The sequence below is a fragment of the Podarcis melisellensis genome, assembly GCF_964234715.1.
Source record: "Podarcis melisellensis genome assembly, chromosome: 17".
Classification (NCBI taxonomy): domain Eukaryota; kingdom Metazoa; phylum Chordata; class Lepidosauria; order Squamata; family Lacertidae; genus Podarcis; species Podarcis melisellensis.
In genome coordinates this window covers 5159816-5184607 of record NC_138534.1, presented here as the reverse complement: position 1 = coordinate 5184607, position 24792 = coordinate 5159816, and the positions used below count along the sequence as shown (strand labels likewise).

General features: G+C 45.7%; 1 protein-coding gene and 2 long non-coding RNA genes across 5 annotated transcripts in view; 2 read left to right on the top strand and 1 right to left on the bottom strand.

Annotated features, from left to right (window-relative positions):
• LOC309360417 overlaps positions 1-2241 on the top strand; it is a 5975-nt gene extending 3734 nt beyond the window's left edge. The window contains exons 2-3 of the long non-coding RNA XR_014164125.1: positions 1905-1987; positions 2137-2241. This is a non-coding gene — a long non-coding RNA (uncharacterized lncRNA). The remainder of the gene's footprint in view (positions 1-1904; positions 1988-2136) is intronic.
• LOC309360439 lies at positions 1357-8831 on the bottom strand. Its single transcript, XR_014164150.1, has 3 exons — positions 8747-8831; positions 2098-2217; positions 1357-1448 (listed from the first exon to the last, which is right to left on the bottom strand). It is a non-coding gene; the product is annotated as an uncharacterized lncRNA (long non-coding RNA).
• LOC309360194 (myoD family inhibitor domain-containing protein-like) lies at positions 6521-24792 on the top strand. 3 transcript variants are annotated; one of them, XM_081894837.1, is made up of 7 exons: positions 6521-6634; positions 7725-7922; positions 13394-13477; positions 14161-14267; positions 17270-17395; positions 18776-19009; positions 23460-24791. In XM_081894837.1, the coding sequence occupies exons 4-7, from the start codon at positions 14168-14170 to the stop codon at positions 23726-23728; spliced, it is 729 nt and encodes a 242-aa protein (XP_081750963.1). In that variant the 5' UTR covers positions 6521-6634; positions 7725-7922; positions 13394-13477; positions 14161-14167; the 3' UTR covers positions 23729-24791. The 3 variants fall into 3 exon arrangements, with proteins under 3 accessions (XP_081750963.1, XP_081750965.1, XP_081750964.1); XM_081894839.1 differs by lacking the exons at positions 6521-6634; positions 23460-24791 and adding an exon at positions 22082-22399 and having other exon boundaries at positions 7540-7922; XM_081894838.1 differs by lacking the exons at positions 6521-6634; positions 13394-13477 and having other exon boundaries at positions 7540-7922; positions 23460-24792.

Genomic DNA, 24792 nt, shown 5'->3' with positions numbered 1-24792 from the left:
TGATTCTTGCATCCTGTGTCCAGTTTCTGAACATCTAAGGCTTCAGTTCTAAGCACACAATGCCATGAACGTGACATTAAAATCCCCATGACATGCCAAGCTCTCATATTAGGATAAGTCAAAGTGTTTTATATGTTAATGTTTTGTAAACAAACACAAATATTAATACATTAGGGTAGTGCTTTGTGACTTGGCTACAGTCTTGAGGCTGCTGCTTTTTGCCTAGGTAAGCAATAATCTCACTTTTAGCACTGGCGAAAACCAGCCAGATGGGTGGGGTATAAATAATAAAGTTATTAAATTATTATTATTATTGCCTATTTCACTATGATGAAAAATCTGGGGTGTAATTAATTCGACACATGAACTTTTCCCAGTTAAATGCAACTTAATGTTATATTTCCCAATCCGTACACAGACACAGACCTGGGACCACAAGAATACTGCAGGCTAGAAGTACGATCAAAATCTAAAGTGTCTGTGGCTCCGTAGGTAGGGAGTTTAACTTGGGAGATGTCGGTTCAAGTCTGCCCACAGCCAGAGGGGCCTTGAACAAATCACTGTCAGCCTCAGTTCTTCCATTTGTAGAATGGGAATAATAGTGATCTGGGCTCATATTAGAAAATGCTACCTTGGCCAGCATGCTCTTTGCAACAGTTTCCCTCTTTTGGCTGAGTGGCAGTAAAGTTCCAGGGGCGACACTACTGGGTTCAGAGACTTATTATGGTCTCTTTGTAATATTTCCTTAATTTATGAACATGCAAGCAGGAGCCCAAGTGGAGGCAAACAGCAGGTACTACTACATGGAGGCAAATCTGCTACTCCTACCCCAGCCTTCAGACAACTCCAGGCAGCCTCCCAAGCACTCATCTCAGCCCCAGCCCTGCAGATGAATTGACCAGTCAGGAAATATCTACAGACTTTGGAAAGCAATGGAAGCTTCCCTTCCAGGGTTAAATAGCAGCTTAAGAGCGGGGCAGCATTTTCAGCAGCTTGAAGGAATGCTTTTTTAAAAAAACCCATTCATCTGATCCTGTTGTGCGGGGGGAGCTTGGAAGTTGCATTAAATAAACAAATAAAACTTGAACTGTTAATTGCAGTTAATACCAGGTCTAATTTGGTCTTCAAGCTATTTTGCATCAAATCCCAGATTCTCATTCAAAGTCAGTTTAAACAAAACTATAGGGATTGATTATTACGAATGAGTCCAACAGCAAATTCACAACAGTACTTCTAATTTAAACAATAATTTTCTTCTTTTAACCATGCTTGTTCGAATTGGCAGTTCTGTTTTTTTTTAAATTATTATTAGGGGAGAAAAATGCTTTCTGGAAGACCTTGTCTCCAATCTCTATCCTGTTTAGTTTTATCCATCTTTCTGTTTTGAAAAAGGAAGGCAATAACAACAGTGTACCTCATGGCGATTGTCTCTCAAATGTATACTGGACCTTCAGTAAAAACACAAAGTAGATTTTGGAATATTGTGCCTTGTCATCTCTCACACACCCCTTGCAACGCAAGCTAAGCTCACTTATGCGCTCTCTGTCCTTCCCTCCCCACTCTTCTCCCAAACAGTTATTGCAATTTTGCTTTCTGCTGCATCCATCGCCATGGAGACGTAATGACTCATTTAGGAATTGGAGCGGGTTGTGGCAGGAGGCAGGTGTGGTGCACGATGGGATTGGCCTGGACTCAGCCCGCAATAAAACAGATGCGTCTCCACTTCCGATGTTGCTCTTGGGATCCAAAGAGATGCAGAATTTCTGGAGACCTCTTGCAGCACAGCCCCACTCCAGCCCAAGCCCCTCTGTCAACAGCCCACAAGTCCCCACGTCCCTCCCCTGCTCTCCTTGTCAAGCCACAGGCTCCCTGCAGCTGGCTTTGATGCCCCTTCTCTCTTCCAGCCTACAGCAAGCAAGGGCGTGTGAGTGAGTGGATGCTGAGCTCTCCTGGCCTGTTTCCCATTCCGCTTCAAGTTAATGGCTCTGTAAGTAATCCTAGCCTGGCCTGGGGCTCTGGGAGGCATAGCCCACCCCTGGGAGACTGGCTCTCACACTCTCCTAAGTGGGATGAATTACTTATGGTTGAATCCATTACCTCTTATGCTGCTGTTGTGCCTTTTGGTCTCCCACACAGCTTTCTTCGAACTGCCTGACATTGCTTCCCCGCAGCCAACCCCTCGAATGCTCTTCAGTGGGTGATGATGGCACAGCTGCCCTGTGAGTTGGGGGAAATAATTATACTGAGAACTCCACTGTCAAATGCTGTCACACAGGTCCTTTTGGGCGACTGTTTTGATCAGGGCTTACGGTTGCCAACTTCTCTTTTTTAAAACCATTCTCTGCCCCTGTATCTTGAAATAGAGGCTTGATCTGAAGCAATTTGGACAATGGGAAAGTGTCTTATACCGAGTTCAGACCATTGGTCTACCTATCTTAGTGCTGCTTACACCAGCCGTCCCCAGATGGGTCCCTTCTTTTGTAATATACAGTTATTGATTCACAAGGGTTCACCTGAGCTTAGGTTGCTGGTGGATGTGGCTTAGCAGGCTCTCAGTAGACTCTGCCACCATTTCCCTCTCTCTTTGTGCTTCCTGGAGCAAACAAGACGCCATGCGACCTGGGCTCCCTTGCAAGTCAACTGAATCTCCCTAAAATGAGATTTTTATAGCCTGCATCTTTGCTAATCCAACATGTATTGGATTATTGTAATGTCAACGTGTAGAGACTTGTTTGATACAACTTCTGGAAACGCTGTGAGTAAAATATTCATTTATTTGTGAGGTGTCTGTGATTTATTCTAGCCTAAGTATTTCCACGGGGAACATTTGTTTAAAGGTGAATGAGGGCAGATGTAGAATCTAACCAAGTTTTAATGTGCTTAGAACAATCGCCATTGTGTTAACTTGGCTATGAGAGAGTAAGAGCTCTCTTTTTTTTTTTTTTTTATAAAAATTTTTATTAAGATTTTTTACAGATACATATTTAACAAACAAAATAGGTTTCATAACATCTTTTCATTCTATTGCGGACTCCCTCACGTCTCCCGCTTCCACTTTCATCATTAAAAACGAATTTTTCCAAGCAAATTATCATCTTATTTATACTCTTAAGTGCAATATTTAGGTTAAACTCAAATAAAAAATTATAATTTAATGGTAGACAGTTATTTCTGCTCTGGCTTCCTTGTTAGGATTCAACCAAATTACAGTACTTTTGTAAATAAATCTTAAATTTCTTCCAGTCTTCTTCAACCCTCTCCTCTCCCAGGTCGCGGATTCTGCCAGTCATCTCAGCCAGTTGCATATAGTCCATCAGCTGCATCTGCCATTCTTCCAGTGTTGGTAGATCTTGGGTTTTCCAGCTCTTAGCAATAAGTATCCTTGCCGCCGTTGTAGCGTACATAAAAAATGTTCTATCCTTCTTTAACACGTTCTGGCCGACCATGCCCAGAAGGAAGGCCTCTGGTTTCTTGGTGAAGGTATACTTAAATACCTTTTTTAACTCATTATATATCATTTCCCAAAAGGCCTTCACTTTAGGGCAGGTCCACCAGAGGTGAAAGAATGTTCCTTCATTTTCCTTACATTTCCAACATTTGTTATCAGACGAATGGTATATTTTAGCCAATTTCACTGGGGTCATGTACCATCTATATATCATTTTCATTACATTTTCCTTCAGAGCATTACATGCTGTGAAGTTCAGCCCGGTAGTCCATAACCTTTCCCAGTCCTCAAACATAATGTTGTGCCCAATATCCTGGGCCCACTTTATCATAGCCGATTTAACCAATTCGTCTTGTGTGTTCCATTTCAGCAGCAAGTTATACATTTTTGAAAGTACCTTGGTCTTAGGTTCTAGCAGTTCTGTCTCCAGTTTCGATTTCTCCACCTGGAATCCTAACTTTTTATCAATCTTAAACACTTCCTTAATCTGAGCATAGTGTAACCAGTCTCGCACTTTATCTTTCATTTTCTCTAAACTCTGCAGTTTCCAATTGTCTCCATCCCTTTCTAGTATTTCCCAATATTTTGGCCAATTGGCCTCCATATTGGGTCTTTTTCGGGCCTTGGCCTCCAAAGGTGACAGCCACCTCGGTGTTTTGTTTTCTAATAAGTCTTTGTATCTTGTCCAGACATTAAATATTGCTTTTCTGACAATATGGTTCTTAAAGACCTTGTTGATCTTAACCTTGTCATACCATAAATATGCATGCCATCCAAATGCATTGTTAAAACCTTCCAAATCCAGCACATCCGTGTCCTCCAGAAGTAGCCAGTCTTTTAGCCAGCAGAAAGCTGCGGCTTCATAGTACAACTTTAAGTCTGGCAGGGCAAAGCCCCCTCTTTCTTTTGCGTCCGTTAATATCTTAAACTTAATTCTGGGCTTTTTGCCCTGCCAGACAAATTTGGAGATATCTTTCTGCCACTTCCGGAAGCACTCCGTTTTATCTACAATCTGCAATGTCTGAAACAAAAATAACATTTTTGGCAATACATTCATCTTAATAGCAGCTATTCGACCTAACAATGAAAGTTTCAATTTTGACCAGCTATCCAAGTCTCTCTTAATTTCAGACCAACATTTTTCATAATTATCTTTAAACAGACTCAAATTCTTTGCTGTTATGTTTACCCCTAGGTATTTAACTTTCTTAACCACAGTTAACTCTGTCTCTCTCTGAAACCGTTCCGACTCAATATCTGTCAAGTTTTTTCCCAACACCTTGGTTTTTTGCTTATTTAGTTTAAATCCCGCCACCCGACCAAAATCCTGGATTAGTTGTAGTACTCTTTTCGTACTAGATTCTGGCTCCTGTAATGTCAGAACTAAGTCATCTGCAAACGCTTTAAGTTTGTATTGTTTCGCTCCGACCTGTATCCCTTCCACCAACCTGTCCCCTCTAATCGTGTTCAAGAGCACCTCCTCCAACACTCTCCAGATATTTGGGACTATAGTTTTCATCATCTCTGACCAGTGGGTGTGCTGGCTGAGGATTGTTGGTCACACCCCAAAGGCAGCTAAGTGAGGAATCCTGCACAAAACAGCAGTGCCAGCTATCCCCAAAGCATCTGTCCCCCAGAATTGAAGAACAGGGCCAGCTCCAGAGGATGGAAAGGCCAGGACCCCCAAAATAACAGGTGTCCATCCCACCACAGCAGGGCTTCCATTTTGCCAAGAAGATCAAATGCAGGCAAAGAGCATTCTCAGTGTTCACATCCCCCCTCTTACGGGCTAGGGAGGTCCACTGAGGTTGCCACACTTACTGGATCCCCAAATCCTGGAGCCAGCACTGTTGGGTAATAATAACTCTGCTGGGGAGATATGAATAAATTCCTGGAGAACATGCTGGTTCCTCCAGGCACTTCACTGATCATTTTTTGCCTCTTTAGGTCCACCTCCCTGTTTGCATCTTCCTGCCCCTCAAAGCACAGACTTTTGTTTTCCTGATTCCTTGCCCTTTGCTGGTAAGCAATAATTTCTTACCTTTTATTACTATTTTTAAAAATGTTGATGCTGTGGCCCACATGGAAAAGGAAGGCCACGTCTTTCACTGAGAGCAACAGAACCAGCCAAAGGCCTCAGCTCATGCCCGTAGCTTTGTTTGAGGTGAGAGCAATCTGGCTGCTATCAGGGCCACCCATGAGATAAGGTGAGGCAGAGTCCATTGAGGCAGCAAACCCCAATGGTGATCTTTCCCTCACCACCCCACCTTCTTCCTGATGTAGCCCTCGCCGCTTCTTCTCTGGCGGGCAGGAGGGCGCCATTTTGGGGTCCATCTCAGGTGCCAAAATGTCTTGGGCCAGGCTGGGCTGCTATGCAACCATTTGGTTTAGCAGCGTGGAATGCCCAGAAGCAGCAAACATTGAATGCAGACAGGAAACCCTTTTAAGCCCCAGGGCCACATTCTCTTCTGAGCAGCCTTTTAGGGGCCACATGCCAGTGGTGGGCGGGGCCAGAGGCAGAAGTGGGTGGGGCAATGAATCAAAATTTGCCCTTTGTACAGTGGGCGAGGGGTGTGGTTGGAGGGGGGGAGTGGCTTTGAGAGAGGCAGTGTGGCCTTGGGAGAGTCCTGAGGGGGGCCAAATCGAGAGATTTGGAAGGATGCATTTAATCCTGGCTGTGAGGTTCTCCATTCATGTAATAATACATGCAGGGTGCCTGAAAAGAAAGGTGGAAGCCAGAAAGCAACAGAGAGCTATTATATAAAAAGATCCACTGATCTATTTTTTTTAAATTTTAAGTCCCATATGAAAATAGTAATTTTGGGAGCTAATTTGGGAGCGGAAATAATACTGATATGCTACATTTCCTACTAAACGTTCCAAACATATAACGTCATTGTAATCATCACAACAGCCCTCTAGGGTAGGCTGTCATTATTATCCCCAGGCTGTGGACTGGGGCTACTCAGTGAGCAGGGCCCAAGACATTTTGGCCCCTGAAGTGTATCCCAAATGGTACCCTCCTCTCTGCCCGGAAAGAAGGGGGGAGGGAAGATCTCCATCAGGAACAAGGGCAAGGGGAGAAAGATCTACATTGGGATCCTGCTGCCTGAGGCAGTCACCTCACCTTGCCTAATGAGTGGGCCGGCCTTGCCAATGAATTCAGGGTGTGGTTAGACTTGAACAGTGAGTCGTCATTGTCCACCTCAGTAATATTCTTACCAGGGCAGCCCCAAACCAATTATCGGTAAAAGCCCCTGCAGAAGATGTAGTAATTCTTGTGGGGGAAGAAGATGTAGTAATTCTTGTGGGGGATACAGTCTCTCTCTTCACCCTGAGGACAAGAGAATGCGGACAGTTGTGCCAGCCCATTTCTGACTTCAACTCATTCCGTACAAGTGACTGAATAGAATTCATTTTCACAAACTAGTAAGTTCCCTTCCTTTTGCTTCACAGTGCCCAGAGCTCCCAACAATGACTGGGGTGACTCGGTTTCAAATCTGTACATTCTCTTGGCCAAACCTACCTTTCAGGGTTTTTGTGAAGACGAAATGGGGTGTAAGGGGCAAAAATCACGATTTCTGCCCTGTGCCCCTCAAAGTACAGGCAAGGCGAGACTGTAACAAATCAATAATACTAGGCATGGATAGGCAAACTATGGCCTGGGGGCTGGATTCGGCCCAATCACCTTCTAAATCTGGCCCGCGGATGGTCAGTGTGTTTTTACATGAGTAGAATGTGTCCTTTTATTTAAAATGCATCTCTGGGTTATTTGTGGGGCATAGGAATTTGTTCTTTATTTTCTTTTCAAAATATAGTCTGGCTCCCCACAAGGTCTGAGTGACAGTAGATCGGCCCCCTGCTGAAAAAGTTTGCTGACCCCTGATACTAGGGAGCATAAAAGGGGGCTGCAATTTGGGAACAGGCTTAAGAAGAAAACCCAGTTCTCCCCTAAGACACAACAAGATGCAAAACTTGTTCTGCCTCGGGCAACAAAATGGCTTGGGAGAAATATAATCTGAAGCAAGAGACCAGATATATTGAGGTGCAGCTGCTTCTACTGGAGGGGGGGACAGCTGTTTATTATGCCGGACGCTGATCAGTGTCAGTTGCCCCTTGGGTGGAGCAGCTTCTAGCCTGGTGGCATTTCGTGTAGAGATAAAACGGCTCTCTCAAAGTGAATTTAGCCCACCCACTCCCTGGACCCCAGCCCAGGCAGGCGCAGGGGAGTGGCTATTTTGTGCGATAGCCAAGGCTATTTTGTTTCCCTCCCCAGCTATCGGGCTGAGCTACAGTCAGGATGTTATGACGACAGACAAGCTGGAGCATCAGCCAGCCCAGAATGGACCGAGTGTGAAAGGCAGGCGGAGAGGGCAGCCTGTGCCAAACGGGGAGTGTGTTTGGCGTGGCCAAGTGCTGTGGAGGAGTGAGAAGGGAACCTGGGGTCCATTCCTGTCCTCTGAGCTGCTTGCAGGTAAATCAAGGCTTTGCTGACACCCAGATTCTCTCAACACCTATTGCCCTCATAATACCCAGTTCTTTTGTACTTAATTGTGACATTTTCCTGTATGATTGTGATCCCGGCAGCTCTTTCCAGAAGGCTTCCTTGCATGCCTTTTGACTGTAAGTTTATCTCTTGTGGTGGGGTCTTCCTTCTGCATGCCGTTGTCACTGATCTTTGCATGAAAGCTATGTATTCTTTTATTATTTAGTCAGCATTTTGCAAGGTACTTGTGGTCTCTGCACAATCTGCCTTCTTGAATGGCACTCCAGAATCTTCCTGCTCAAACAGCTTGCTTTAAAAGAGGCGTTTATCTCACCTCGGAGGGAAAGCCATCTCTGCTTGTGCCATTACTTGCTGCACCGGAGGATTAGGGCTCTAGGAGGTCCCCCGTTCAGTCCCTGACATCTCCAGTTGGACCTGGGAGAGCCTGAAACAATGGAGAGCTGTTGCCAGTCAGAGTTGACAGTATTGGGGTGGATGGCTTGGTATACGGCAGCTTCATATACTCCTGTGAAGTGGTTGTAATTACCATGGGCTCATCGAGATGTGTTCTGTGGCGGCGGAGACCAAACCCAAAATACTTGGTTATGCTGAAGGGGCAGTCAAAACAGCCATTAAACCAAATTTGGTTGCTGCAAAAAACCCTGGCAAAATGTATCTCTGTAGGGGAGCAGGGAATACCAGATGTACTGGTACCATGGTTGAGAAGAGGCCTGCATCTGAAGTTTTTCGGGGTCTTAGGTGTACTGGGAACCCTACTTTTAAAAATAATCAATAATAAATATTGTACTTGCCCTTTTGAAGTTAGAGATCTATCTTCTCTAAATAGCCCAACACCATCATTTTGTTTGTTTGTTAATATTTTCATTGTTTGCCGTTTCTTCCTTCCCTGTGAATAAAAACAATAAGATGAAATATCGGCAATGGATCATAGCAATCTGTAGTGCAGCATAATACAGCTAAATTAAATGCAATCTGAACAGCATGAAAAGTGGGGAAGGGGCTTGGCGGAGAGACTCAATACTACCGTAACTTAGAGCAGCGCCTTATGAGAATCTGTGTATGGGAACAAATGGAAATTACGATGGGTTAGGCATTATAAAGAGTTAAGATATGCACACCATCATGCATTTAAAGCCCACACCAAAAATCTGTGAGCTGCAGTTGGGTATGGGTGTTGTGAATTGTAATTGTGAGGGGGAAACTATAGTTCCCAAGTCTTTTGGGAAAAGTCATGTGCTTTAAGTGTTTGGTGTGTAGGCAGCCCTGAAATGGGTGTGCATTGTTGGGCTGCCCAGTCTCCGGACGGTGTGCCCATAAGGAGGGGTATAGATTGGCTGTATAATATGAAAAGTGCCATTTGACATGGCTGGATGTGGCACAAATGTTCAGCAACCATCCACTTCACTGTGACTGGATTTTGACTTCATATCCTTAACCAGAAAGGCAGCAGCTCCCTTGCTGCTATACGATGAGCCTTTTCTGTTTGTGGATGGAAATACAGAAACCTGGAGCACAAGCCAGATCTGGACACTTTTCATTGATTTCGATGGGAAAGTTGAACACCTGCTGCTCGGGCAGCGTACTGGTTAGCGTAGCCATTTTTTCCCCTCTCTCACCCCCCCCCAGCTTATGTGCTATGAAAGCTGACACGACAACCCTGTAGAATGTAGCAAGTGACTCTTTACCCCCATCTCTGTATCTCCATATTGGGAAAAAGATTCTGCTATTGAATTGGTCATTCATCGATTAAATGAATGGTCATTCATTGATTAAAGGCGCAGAACCCTAGCAGGAAGAAATAACGTTTCAGACCGTCCAAGTGTCCCTGTTTCCAGGGACAGTCCCAGATTCACAGAAGCTGTCCCACTTTTCTTTAGGACATCTCTATTTTCACTGAAGAAATGTTGGAGGATATGGAGTTATGCGACCCCTGAGCCAAGGACTTAAGTATCTATACAACCTTTAGAAGACATCTGAAAGCAGCCCTGTACAGTGGTACCTCAGGATACAGACGCTTCAGGTTACAGACTCCACTAACCCAGAAATAGTACCTCGGGTTAAGAACTTTGCTTCAGGATGAGAATAGAAATCGTGCGGCAGTGGCACAGCAGGAGGCCCCATTAGCTAAAGTGGTGCTTCAGGTTAAGAACAGTTTCAGGTTAAGCTGAGGTACCACTGTAAAGGGAAGTTTTTCAAAAAAATGTTTAATGTTTTATTATGTTTTTTATATCTGTTGGAAGCTGCCCAGAGTTGCTAGGGCAACCCAGTCAGATGTGTGGAGTAGAAATATTATTATTATTATTACTATTATTACTATTATTAGCGACATCTCTATTTTCATTAGAGAAATGTTGGAGGGTATGTGATGTGCCTGGGCTCCTAGCCCCCTCCTCTTCAGCCCACTGAAGCTATGATGCCCTCCCTGCCCGAAAACCCTGGAGTCCGGAGCCCCCTCCCGCCTTCTACGTTTTTTTTCCTGCTGTTTTGCCTTCCTCTGTTATTCTAGCCCCAGTGGGGTGGGAGGTTAATGGGCCTGTTGTTTCCTGTTTCCCCCTCCCAGGGCTTTGAACTGACTGGATTGGTTGGGGAGGATTGGCGAGAGCTCAGGAAGCGGCAGCCCAGCAGCAGCCTCACCTCTGAGCCCCTCGTGTCTTTCATCTCCGCCCCAGTTCGGCTCCCCGCCGCACACTTACAGCCTGATCCTATAACCCAGTTAAATGGAAATACATGCCAAACTCACTTGAAGTTGACTTTGACCGGGCTCATCAATAGGCTTCGGCCCAAAAATGCTTGGCCTCAACTGCCACTGGCTGTTAGGGCTAATACCATATCGCTTTTCCGGTTTCATATCAGCGGTGGATATTTGGCCAGGCCGATCCATCCATCCTAGAAAAAAGGGAAAGTCAAACTCTTCCCCCACCCCCAGCGCACCTCCAGTCTTTCAGGGGCAGCTGACTGACCCCTTCAAGGGCACCGAATGATATTGTGAGGGTCTAATTTTTATGACGTTGTCTGTCCTCCAGTACAACAGCCAAGTAGAAATGTGCTGCAGTGAGCTGCTGTTCTGGACTCTCCCTTTTCTCTCAAGATAAGGCCACATCCACACCATACATTTAAAAGCACCATTATATCACACACATGGGACTACAGTCATACCTCAGGTTACAGATGCTTCAGGTTGCGTTTTTTCAGGTTACGGACACGCCGAAATCCGGAAGTACTGGAACGGGTTACTTCTGGGTTTCGGCGGTCGAGCATGTGCAGAAGTGCTAAATCACGCTTTGCGCATGCGCAGAGGCGCCAAATTGCAACCCGCGCATGTGCAGACGCGTTGCTGTGGGTAGCGAATGCTGCAGGTTACAAACATGCCTCCCACACGGATCACGTTCGCAACCCGAGCGTCCACTGTATACAGCTGCAAATATAACGTTTTAAATCTGTTTTAAGTGCATTATACAAATGTGACACTAGATGGCGATGGTGAGCTTATGGCAAAATCGATATATTTTTCAAAACTTTTCTTTTTTTAAACATTTTTGCAGCATTTTTATATGTGTCTAGATTTCACCATGGATTTCCCCAGAGATTCCTCAGAGAGTGCTGAGGGAGCTGGCAGCTGTTAGGGCAAGGTGGTCCAAAGCACGGCCCTTGAGGCCATTTTTGGCGGCCCTCAGCAACACTGGGCACCCCCTTTTGCCCTGCCTTCCCAAAGCCAGGAATGCAAGGTGCTGGGCTTTAGGAAGGAGGCATGAGGGCTCTGACAGGGTCCTAGCACCCTCCCACCTCCTTCCCAAAGCCTAGTTCAGGCATAGGCGAACTCCAGCCCTCCAGATGTTTGGGACTACAATTACCACTGGTCCTGTTAGCTAGGGATGATGGGAATTGTAGTCCTAGACATCTGGAGGGTGGAGTTTGGCTATGCCTGGCCTAGTTAGTGCTTTCCCAGCTTTGAGAAGGAGGTTGGTAGGAGGGCTCTAGGATCCTGCCAGTGCCTCGTACCTCCTTGCCAAAGCTCCTTGCTTACATACCCTCCAACATTTCTCCGATGGAAATAGGGACGTCCCATTCCATAATGATAATTTTACTATTTATACCCCACACATCTTACTGGGTTGCCCCAGCCACTCCGGGCGGCTTCCAACATATATAAAAACATTCTAAAACATTAAACATTAAGAAAACTTCTCTATACAGGATTGCCTTCAGGTGGCTTGGGGGTCAGATAACTCCATACCCTCCAACATTTCTCCAATGAAAATAGGGACATCCTAAGGAAAAGTGAGACAAATCAGAAACTGGGACAGCTTCTCTAAATCAGGGATGTCCCTGGAAAATAGGGACACTTGGAGGGTCTGTGCTTAGGCAGCTTTGAGAAGGCAGCGGGAGGGCTGGGTGAGTGTGTCAAATTCTGGCCTCACTCCCAGCACAGGTTCCATGTTGAAGTACTCTTACGGCCTACTTGGTATGAAAAGATGGACCGCTCTGTTTTTGGAGATCCCTATTCCCCTAACAGAGCTACAATTCCTAAAGTGGTTTAACAGTCAAAGTGGTAATAACAGCCTAATGCTATTTCATGACACCATTCTGGCTTAAATTATTGCATTCATCCATTCATTCATTCAACTTATGAGTTGCTTCTTTCTTTCTTTCTTTCTTTCTTTCTTTCTTTCTTTCTTTCTTTCTTTCTTTCTTTCTTTCTTTCTTTCTTTCTTTCTTTCTTTCTTCAAAAGTAACACAAAGGGACTTAAATGAAGTCATAGTTCCACTCCTCCTGTGCTATGATATTCTGATGATGTTCTGATGATGGCAAGTCCATTAAAAATTATTGCCTACTCCCCCCCCCCAACCTACCCATTCCATATTTCCCATGGCAGCCAAAGGCATCACCAGTGATAATATATGACTGATGCAGACCTGAGAAGAAGAGGGAATGACGGGAAGAACAATGGTTCTAAATTACAAAATGCCCTCTGCTTGGTAGCATAACGGGCAATGGGTGATATTAAAAAAGATGGTTGTGCTAGTGCAAGGATTAGAACTGGCACAACAGAATTTACCCCTCTCTCTCTACACACCTGTGTGTGTCCCACACTGTCCCCAAATCTGCCTTGGAGGCTTTTGGGGAAACACAGAACAGATTCAGCAGGTGCACAGGAGGAGAGGAAGATCATTCAGAAATCGGTGTGCTGATGGAACTATCTTCTTAATGCAATACTGAATACAACTCAGTTTCAGGGGATCTGCTATCTACAAGCCTAAGAACAACAATAATGGTGGCAGATACCTATAGGAAGGACTGATGTGTAGGGTCATGGAGGATGAGAACATTTCTAGTAGACCACATGTCAAGAGTTCAAAGCACGCCACATGAATCATTTCAGCAGCCCTTCTGATGAAATAGATTGACAGTGTTCTGCCTCCCATTTGTTTCATTTTAGGGAGGGAGGAAGGTGGCTGTGTTGGTTTGCAGAGGCCACAACTATCATTCACGTCAGCTGACCACATTGCAAGAATCAAAACTGGTAAGCGTTCCCAGTGAAGAGGGAGTCTATGTGTTATAGGGTATCAGGGGTCAGCAAACTTTTTCAGCAGGGGGCTGGTCCACTGTCCCTCAGACCTTGTGGGGGGCCGGACTATATTTTTTAAAAAATATATGAACAAATTCCTATGCCCCTCAAATAACCCAGAGATGCATTTTAAATAAAAGCACACATTCTACTCATGTAAAAACATGCTGATTCCCGGGCTGTCTGCGGGCCAGATTTAGAAGGCGATTGGGCCAGATCTGGCCCCTGGCCTTAGACTGCCTACCCATGGTCTATATGTTATTTAGACATCGCTTAAAAAGAGGAAGAAATGCATCGCCCGAGAAGAAGATGCAGAGTTGCAGAGATTTCGCTTGTGCTAGCATATTACATAGATGCCAATTTAGAAATACTTACTGTAATTTCTCTAGAAATGCATCTCACCATAGTTGGGAAGACTGCAGCCAGATGAGCTGTGTTTTTTCTCAGTCTGCTGTGCAGAATGCCCTACATCTGAAATAGAGGACTGACCTCTGTACGGCATGGCTACCCATGTGACTATAAGAGTTGTAGACCCATCAACAAAGTAGAGAAGGGTGGAGACCATTTGGAACTAAGCATAATACCATGTGGGACTTAACTCCTATGTGATTTCCAACTTCTCCTATTCCTATTTTTAGTTCCCAGATGTCAGCTGTCAACTCAGGTGTCCCTATCAGGCCTGATGGAACAAAGACAGAATCCAGAAGGGACACTGGGGGTGCTACAAAAATCACCCCCAATTCAGGTGAGTAACCTGATCATTTAATTCAATATAAATTCTTCTGGGTTACAGGTAAACCAAATCAGAGGCGGAGGAAGGGAGGAGTGGTGTGTGTGGGTCACCCTGGGTGTCAACACTGAGGGGGGTGGCAAAATGCAAGGCAGCACTCACTGTGGGGCCTGCAGTATGCCCAAGTCACGCGTCTCTCCTGGGAGCGCATTGCAGTAGTCCAAGCGGGAGATAACTAGAGCATGCACCCCTCTGGCAAGACGGTCTGCAGGCAGGTAGGGTCTCAGCCTTCGTACCAGATGGAGCTGATAACAGCTGCCCTGGTCACAGAATTGACCTGCGCCTCCATGGACAGCTGTGTATATATAATTTTTATTTATTTTCTATTTAATATTATGCATTCACATCATTATCCACTTTACCACTTTGGCTCTTTAGAGCCTATCAATTTCCCTCCCGCCGCACGGCTTTCATAATTGACCTTTATATCACTGCATTTGCACGTTTTCCAATTCTAATTACACTCATTACAAAATAGCTCAAAATTTAAATGATAATAGAAAGATAGAAAATTTCTCATTACAAGTCTTCAGGCAACCCCGCTAGTGATGTTAATTGTTTACAATAATCTTTCACATATCGTATAAATTTACTTGATTATGCTGGTTTCGGATTTTTCCTGCCAGCTTCGCCAGTTCTGCAAAGTCCATCATCTTCATCTGCCACCAGGGCTGTACAGTTCTCACTCGCCCCCCCCCCCCCACAGGCAAAGCCACGCAGGGTCTCTGTTGCAGAGCTGTGTTGTGCTTGCACCTTCCTCCAGCTACTACTTAGCAATGTCATTGCTATTGAAGCTGGTGGCACTAATCTCTCGAAAGGCAATTTGAGGATCTAAAGCTACAATTTGTTATTTGATGAGACTCGGCACAGAAGCAAATCTTTTCTTTTTTAATAAAAAAAAACCTTGATATTGTAATTAAAGTTAATCCAAAAGGGGCAATTAGACTTCCATTAAGTGCCTTTTAATTCAATTTTTAAATTTCGGCTTTTACTATGCATGGAGTGATTAATTGGATCTTTGCATTATTCATTTAAAAGTATGAAAGCTATTATTTTAAAGTTTCGCATGCTCTCAGTAAGGGCACAATTTTCATAACTAGGAAAACTGCATTCCGGAGAGTTGCTGGATAGAGAGTTGAGCTGAGTCAAGGAAGGGTGGACCTAATTGCGCTCCCATGGGGGGAGCATCAACAGCGCAAAGGGCACCTTGCCAATTGCCATGTGCAATGCCTGGTGTTAATGCTGCAGACAAAATGCCTCTGCTTCCCACTCTGTGATTTAGAGTCCCTCTGAGATTTTGGGCACTTCCAGACTCACTAGTTTCAGGTGGGATTCAGTCACAAACCAGAAAATTCAGATTGCACAATTAAAGTTCATTTGATGCTCTTGCACAGCAGACCTATACTCTGCAGAAAGTGTAAGATAACATCTGCTTGAATGCGATGGTCCCTGCATATAAATCAGAACGAATGCTCAATAAATAGCTAATGTTGCCTAATCTCCTGACAAACAAATTGGGATGAGTGCTCAATAAACAAGTTCTGTGGATGTGACCTTAGCCCAGGGGTCGGCAAGGTTTACATGAAGCCGCTGGGAGAGATCATCAGGGGATTTGGCCTGGGTATCCATCAATATGCGGATGATACCCAGCTCTACCTCAGAACCAGCGAAGGCGGTGAAGGTCCTGTGCGAATGCCTGGAGGTGGTTGGAGGATGGGAAGCAGCTAATGGATTGAGGTTGAATCCTGACAAGACAGAAGTACTGTTTTTGGGGGGGACAGGGGGTGGGCTGGTGTGGCGGACTCCCTGGTCCTGAGTGGGATAACTGTGCCCCTGAAGGACCAGGTATGCAGCCTGGGAGTCATTTTGGACTCACAGCTGTCCATGGAGGCGCAGGTCAATTCTGTATCCAGGGCAGCTGTCTACCAGCTCCATCTGGTACACAGGCTGAGACCCTACCTGCCTGCAGACCGTCTTGCCAGAGTGGTGCATGCTCTAGTTATCTCCCGCTTGGACTACTGCAATGCACTCTACGTGGAGCTACCTTTGAAGGTAACCCAGAAACTACAACTAATCCAGAATGCGGCAGCTAGACTGGTGACTGGGGGCAGGCGATGAGACACTGGTCTTTGTTTAGTCATGTCTGACTTTTGGAGTGAGGCTCAAAAGCCTTCGTTTGTATTTAGTCAAGAAGGGAAAACTACCTATTGCATAGTGTTTGTGCAGGGTTTTTGTGTCAGCACCATGTGGGTAGGTCCTTAAGCAACCTCATCTTATGTTGTTGACGTCGTTGTGACTGAATTTTCCAAAAAGAAAGAAATACAAATAAAGGCAAACAATACAAACTAAAAATAAGTAAATAAAGGGGAAATTAATCCCCCCCATGGCCATGTATTCCCAGAGCATTTTTGTGGTTGCTTTACCTCATAATAATGAGCAGTCTAAGTGGTCCTGAAGAATAATCACATAGTCGAAAGCGCAGGGGAGTGGGTTCAGCCCTTCCTCTGCCCACTCTTCCCTCAGAGACACTTCCTTTCCCTCCCATCCTTTCCTAAATGATGTGCGTTCCAGGGCTGTGAAAACAAGATTAGGAGGCATGCAGCGCTATCCTAGGCATGTCCACTCAGAGGTAAGTCCTGCTACGTTCAGTGGGACTTACAGGTATATGAGTATAGTGTGGGATGTGAAACACAAGAGCAGTCAAGTACAACATTTGCCAGAATTTGTGCTTCTGACATGGGCTGCCATATGTCCAGATTTTCCTGAACATTTCAACGTGTCACACACACACACACACACACACACACACACACCCGTTTAAGAGGGCAGAATACTGTATCGGCTATGTCCGGGAAATTCTGGATGTATGGCAACCCCAATTTAGGAGCCATTTTGTCATATAAGCTGTGTATAAATGAATAAATAAACAATAACCATTCCTTTTTTTCAATTTCCAGAGCATGAGGAATCATTTGGAAACATCTCTTTCCCTGAAAACCAGAGATACTCGCCTGGGGAGTTTAATTCCAGTGAAGATTTCTCCCTCATTCCTTCTGCCCAGATACCAAAGAAAGCGGAAAATGGTAAGATGAAAGGGGGTGGGGGGGAGAGTGGAGAGAGTTCATAAGCAGAGGAAGCTAAGAAACAAGAGCCTAAATAGAGATCTTGGTTTTATTGGATTACGGTAATGGTCTGTAATCCCCCTGCTGCCCCATTATTTATTTACTGTAGCCCTTTATGTATTGATCAAGCCACATGCATTGAGTCTCTGCACACAGAAGCTGTACACTTGCTTGCAGCTCTGCACTCGGGGGGGTCTGTCCCCAGGGGACAAGGATCCCAATTCCATCACCCCATTCATTCTTCGTGCTTTGAGAAGTCTGCCTGGGGCTAAGGTGTGTTGTGGTATATGGTATCGGTGTGGCAATGATGAGGCAGGCAGAGAAGGGAAGGAGCCTGGCATGGCCACAGCCTGCAAAAGGATCGCCACCTTTGGCACCTCTGGCATGACCAGCCTGGCCACCCTGGCGCAAGCCATCAAGGTTGGGAACCAGATTCTGGTGCTGGTGCATGACCCAATCTGGCTCCTGTTGCAGGAATTTATGTACAGTGGTACCTCGGGTTAAGAACTTAATTCGTTCCAGAGGTCCGTTCTTAACCTGAAACTGTTCTTAACCTGAAGCACCACTTTAGCTAATGGGGCCTCCTGCTGCCACGCTGTTGTGCGATTTCTGTTCTCGACCTGAAGCAAAGTTCTTAACCAGAGGTACTATTTCTGAGTTAGCGGTTTCAGTAACCTGAAGCGTATGTAACCTGAAGCTTCTTTAACCTGAGGTACCACTGTATGGAAGGGACGCGGGTGGCGCTGTGGGTTAAACCACAGAGCCTAGGACTTGCCAATCAGAAGGTCGGCGGTTTGAATCCCTGCAACGGGGTGAGCTCCTGTTGCTCGGTCCCAGCTCCTGCCAACCTAGCAGTTCGAAAGCATGTAAAAGTGCAAGTAGACAAATAGGTACTGCTCCGGTGGGAAGGTAAACGGCGTTTCCGTGCGCTGCTCTGGTTCGCCAGAAGAGGCTTAGTCATGCTGGCCACATGACCTGGAAGCTGTACGCCGGCTCCCTCGGCCAATAAAGTGAGATGAGCGCCGCAACCTCAGAGTTGGCCATGATTGGACCTAATGGCCAGGGGTCCCTTTACCATTACTAGCTTTTTAAAAAAGTAAATAGCCACTACAGCATGGGGAGATGAGAAGGATCGGAACCACAGTGTGCAAGGAGGAGGTTTAACCATTGCCCTCCGTCAATGGTGGTGGCAAAAGTTGCCCCCTTCTAAAACTGCTGTTGGCCATTTGCGAGGGAAGAGTTATCATTCTTGCAGCATAAGCTTTCGCAGACTAGAACCCGCTTCACCCAGTGCCAACGTTGCACCTGCAGGCTTCAGGTTACCTTTCCCTTTCTTTGCAGAGCGCCCCCAGTCCGTCATCACTGGCATCGCCAACTCCTCTTTCCAGCCAGGGAAGGTTGCCCTCCATCCCGCCTACTGCGCCAACGGCTGTGGGCTTCCCCCGGCTTCCGTGAGGCAGCAGCCGCAAGTCTCCAAGAAGCAGCGCATCAACTCCACTGCCTCCGTCTGCACCAACAGCAGTAAGAAGAGCTGCAAATCCACAGCATCTCAGATCCAGGAGGTGGCTGGAGATGGTGAGTGCATGGGCACTGAGGGTGGGAGGTAGATTGGGAAGGATGGGTCAATGGGTGGTGTGATAGGAATTTTGAGGTCTTAAAGGTAAAGGTAAAGGTACCCCTGCCCGTATGGGCCAGTCTTGACAGACTCTGGGGTTGTGCGCCCATCTCACTTAAGAGGCCAGAGGCCAGCGCTGTCCGGAGACACTTCCGGGTCACGTGGCCAGCGTGACAAAGCTGCATCTGGCGAGCCAGAGCCGCACACGGAAACGCCGTTTACCTTCCCGCCAGTAAGCAGTCCTTATTTATCTACTTGCACCCGGAGGTGCTTTCGAACTGCTAGGTTGGCAGGCGCTGGGACCGAGCAGCGGGAGCGCACCCCGCTGCGGGGATTCGAACCACCGACCTTTCGATTGGCAAGCCCTAGGCGCTGAGGCTTTTACCCACAGCACCACCCGCTGAGGTCTTAGGTATATGTTAAATGTTCAGAGGTGTACCAACCAAGCACGTACATAGATCAGCACAGGAAGACCGACCCGAAACCATTTTTGATTCCCAAACTGACCAAATGTTTTCTCTGGAAGGTCAAAGGAAAATGGAAAAGCCTCCCCATTGTCTTTTCCTTCACAAATCCTGTCTTAAGGGCACATTTAAGATATGAATAGGGTGTGAGCTGTGACCTGGCTCAGGAACTAAGTATTTATCATTACAAAAGACTGGCCAGGCTCCCCAGGCAACCCAATCAGTGACCATTAAACAGGCAACCTGTCAGACGAGATAAACAGATTTCTGCTGTAGACCGCCTTTTCTGTGATGTAGGTATGATGTATCTGGGGGGTCTTAGGTTACACCCCTTCTGTGGTGTATGTAGGATGTATGGAGGGGTGGTCTTGAGCTCCAGGGCAGGGAATTTAAAAAGTCTATATAAAGGCAGGCACACCTTGGTTCGGGTTCCTCCTCCTTCTCCTGCGTGTGAAGGGAGCACCCTGTTGCAACAGATCAATAAAGATCAGGCTTACTAGCTGCTTTGCTTCTCAATATTCTCTGTTGGCCTCTGTTATTTTCCTCTACCAATAGGGAACCTATATAAGGACTCTATATGGGCTCTTGGATACCCCTTAAGGGGGAAAAGGGCAGATTTTTCTTTACAACAATGGCACACTGCAGACTCCGATGGAGAGTAACAGGCTCAAAATAGTGACATTGGGGCTTAACAGTGGTTGGCCATAAGCATTGAGACACTGGCAAAGGGCTCTCTGGTTGGCCATTGCTGAGAAAAAGGATGCTGGACTCGATTGGCCTTTGGGTTTAACCCAGCAGGGCTCTTCCTATGTTCTTCAAGTCTACCTGCCCATACCCCTTCCCTTCTGTGACCATAGGAAAGTTCAGCCAATCACTGCCAGTCACTTTATCACCCAAGCAAGACTCATCTCATATTATGACATTTTGCGATATTTATTTTGGTTGTATTATTGTAAGACCGGCTTATTTTACCTTTAACTTTCTTGATTGGATTTTTGACGAGAATAACAATGCAAATACAAGCAAGAAGAAGAAGTCCCAGCAAAAGTAGAATGGATACAAAAACCTTGTGGAATATGCAGAAATGGCGAAACTTACCGGAAAAATAACAAATCGAGAAAACAAACTTTTTATAAGAAGAATGGAAATGGTTTATTGAATATTTACAAATAAATTGTAAACAGATAAGAACATTGGTAGGATTATTGTAATAGCCTGCAGTTTTATGAGTATATATTTAAAGTAGATGAATAAATGAGTAAATTAAGTTAATTTGGATATGAAGAAAATATTAAAAATAAATTTAAAGAACCGCAGAAAGAGGGAGAAGGATGTCAAGTTTTGAAAAGTTAAAAGGATTACAAAATTATTGAAGTATATAAAATTGAAAATAATAAGTAAAATAATAATAAAAAGATACAAATACAAGCGATGTCCCATCTTATAAAACTGACTACACTGGCAACCGTGAGGCGTCTTACATTCCCCTAAGAGACCTCCCACCTCTTGTGTACTCTGAAACAGGCAAAAGAGGCTCTGATCATTAGCCAGCTCACCCTGGGAAGCCCAGAGGTTAAAGAGCAAGGCGCTCTTTACCCAGGGGAGCAGCTAGGCATGCAATCTTCTTCCCCACTGGTGGCCTTAAGTGGTGCCCTTCCAACAGGGCGGCACCATGTGACTGTTCTGGCTTCAGAGGCCAACTCTTCAGGCTCGCTGTTGTTGAGTGTCTAATGAGTTTAAAGAGAATCAAGCCAGATGTTTCCCAGTTGCCTTTGCACGCCTTATGATAAAGAGGTCTGCAGCGGGTGCCTGGGCTGTCATATGAGCCTGGCCCCCATCTTCTCAGATGAAAGCACAAATGTGCATTCCAGCAAATTTTAATGGCAGTTCAGCCACTGGTTTTTCCTCTTGTATGCTTTCCAAAATACGTTTTCCACTTTTTTTATTCATTGTTGCTTTAAAAAACATAAGAGCAAAATTGCCCAAGAGATTGGAGTTCAGAGACAAACAACTTCATGACTGCATACAATCCACAGCTGGCTTCTGCTGGAGAAAGGCATAGCTGGTATTTTCAGAGAGGAATGATGCTTTAGAACATGGGTAGGCAACCTAAGGCCCGGGGGCCAGATGCGGCACAATCGCCTTCTCAATCTGGCACATGGACGGTCTGGGAATCAGTGTGTTTTTACATGAGTAGAATGTGTCCTTTTATTTAAACTGCATCTCTGGGTTATTTGTGGGGCCTGCCTGCTGTTTTTACAGGAGTAGAATGTGTCCTTTTATTTAAAATGCATCTCTGGGTTATTTGTGGGGCCTGCCTGGTGTTTTTACATGAGTAGAATGTGTGCTTTTATTTAAAATGCATCTCTGGGTTATTTGTGGGGCATAGGAATTCGTTCATTTATTTCCCCCCCAAAATATAGTCTGAGCCAACCACAAGGTCTGAGGGACAGTGGACCGGCCCCCTGCTGAAAAAGTTTGCTGACCCCTGCTTTAGAATTACGCTTTGCGGGGGTGTTTCCAAAGCAGCCCTCCTGTTTGCCTTCACGCTCTCCTTCCTTTCCACAGAGTTGTGTGCCACCCTCCTCTTAGCTTGCCTCTTCTGCCGTTTCTCGGACATCCTGCCTCTTTTCTCCGGGCCCTTCTGCTCTTGCTTCCCTCTGCCCTCCTGCAGCTCCAGGCTCCTGGGCTTTTGCTCGGACCCCCAGAGCTGCTGCTGCTGCTGCTGCTGCTGCCGGTTTGAGGAGCCGGCCCTGGAGTTATGCTACCAGACTGGTGACTGTCTCGAACTTGCATTAGAAGTGTCTGAGCTGTGCTATCACTGACTAACCTTGGCTGCCAAAGATGCCTCCTACTAATCTTTACTTCTTCCTGGGATCCTTATGGCAGGTGAGCAAACTTTAGTCTGAATATATTTAAGTCGGATCGGCTTTTTGGTGCACACTTGTCTTTGCAGGCCTGGATTGTTTACATTTCCAAGAAAATTTCTCCAGACTACGGGACTCTCTCACCTCAGAAGTGCCTATGGCTTCTGTGCTGTGGATTTTAATTTATTTTAAGAAACGCTTTTTAAAAAATGACCTTTTCTTAAATAATTCCCCCCCCCCCCGCCAAGAGCTGTGTTACTGAATATAGTTGATATATTAATCTCTGTTAGCTGTTTTAATTAGCCTTTTTAACAACTGTTCTTGCTGCTGCCTTGTCAGTTTTGATTCTTGTTAGACGGTTCATTGCATGAGTTGCCTTGGTGGCATATAGGTGACTGAATAATAACTAGTTATGCAGTATCTACATTGACTCTAACCCAGCCTGGTTGACACATCCCTGGCTCCAGAGGCTGGCATGGCTGAACGTTTGCCGGGGCCTCAATTCTGCCCAAGGGCCTGTGGCCCTCACATCCCTGCCACCCTCACATTACATGGAGCACCCTAGATGACCAGAGTTTGTGGGAGACCATTATCCCTCTGCATGTCCAGAGATCATTCTCTCTGTGCATGTCCTGAGGGCAACTCCAAGAGCCAGCCTTGCTGCAGCTCTCACTCTCTGGCTGATTTCTTGGTTAGGACCATTGGTGAGGAGCCTTTGGTCCTCCCAATGTTGCTGAACCACAACTCCCATCAGCCCCGGGAATCATGGCCAATGGGCAGGGATGGTGGGAGCTGCAGTTCAGCAGCATCTGGAGAGCCAAATGGTCTCCACATCAGGATTCGCAAATCTAGGCTCAGGGAGCAAGCTGTTTCTGATTTCCATTCATTCATTTCACCTCAAAACAAAAAAAAAATATGCCTAGCTGAGTTTCTGGATCACAGTGGACTCCATACAAAAGTTCAGTGGCACTCTGAAGTCAAGATATGCCCGGAAGTCCATTTCTGCTATGTAGGAAGTTCGGGGAACTGTGGTGAGATTCCCAGATTCTCATCTTCTCCCTTTCTCTCTCCTCCTCCAGATCGCTGTGCACATTGTGCTCTTGCCTGCCTCTTCTGTGAGTTTATGTCCCTCTGCTCACTTGCCCTGGACTGCGGGGGCTGCGGGGGCTGCCTAGAGGCTTGCTGTGGTGGAGAAGGAGGGGAGCCCCTTGCCGAGAGCTGCTGTGGGGAAGCAGGTGGAGGAAATTGCCCCTGTGGCTTAGGCTGCGGGATGTTGCAGGATTGCTGCGGCTCCTCTGACTGTCTTGAGATCTGCCTGGAGTGCTGTTCTATCTGCTTCCCAGCCTGAATTCAGGGACCGGGAGATGGTGTCCCTCTGTCCTCCATGGTTCCGGACTGCGTTGGGATGTGTGCATATCCCTTTGGGAATCCCACCCCACCAAACTACAAAGCATGGCAAGAGATTAATCTGGGCCTCTTTTCTTACCAAAGCCCCAACTCCTTGGAACATCCTCAGGCCTGCTCCTTCCTCCTTTTTATGTCATGGTAACAGCCCAAAACGCATTGCTTGTATGCACACAGCTGGGGCCTGCTGTTTGTATTGGATGGGATGAGGCCCGTTAAGTATTGTTTCAATTGTGTGATGTCACACTCAGACATTGTGATGATGTCACCAAAAAGGCTAAGCTGCGTTCGCACTGAAGACAGGATAAATTCCACTCGCACTACAAAATCCTGTCAGGTCAAGCCTATTCCATTATGCACTATAATATTACAGAAAAATCCGTGCCATGCATTTTTGACAGATGTCACCATGCAACTGTGGATGGAATCTCTCTCCTTTTTTTTAAACTGTGACAAAAAAAATTTACATTGATGCTGTGATATATCTGAATGGACTGAAGCTGAATATGCCCCAGAGCCAAAGAAATTCCTCTTCCTGTGCTGAATGCTTCCAGATTACCCATTTATTGAGCATTCATCCTTATTTGTTTGCAGGGAGATTAGACAAGGTTGGATATTTAATGAGCATTGCTTTTTATTTGATTGCAAGGAAGTTAGAAGGCTTTGCATTTTTTTTAAAAAAGTCTTGTCCCACACTTTCCAGTGCATTTTCCTGTCTCTTTCCTAATTCCAAAAAGTCCAGTTGTTTTAGGGAGTGGATTCAGGACCTCCCTGAATTTGCCAGTGTGTGATTGAATCCCACCTGAAAATAGCTATACAGTCTGGAAGTGCCTGGTGTGTTTCTGATGTGAACTTTAAAGGGACTCCAGGCTGGTGTTTCTCACATGACTATTTCTTTGTGCCTGGAAATATATTGTTGTGTTGATCAGGATGCCTGATTGTAAAATAAATTTAAATTAAATTAATGAAGCCAGCATCTGTTATGTCAGCTTTATTTCTGTACCACCA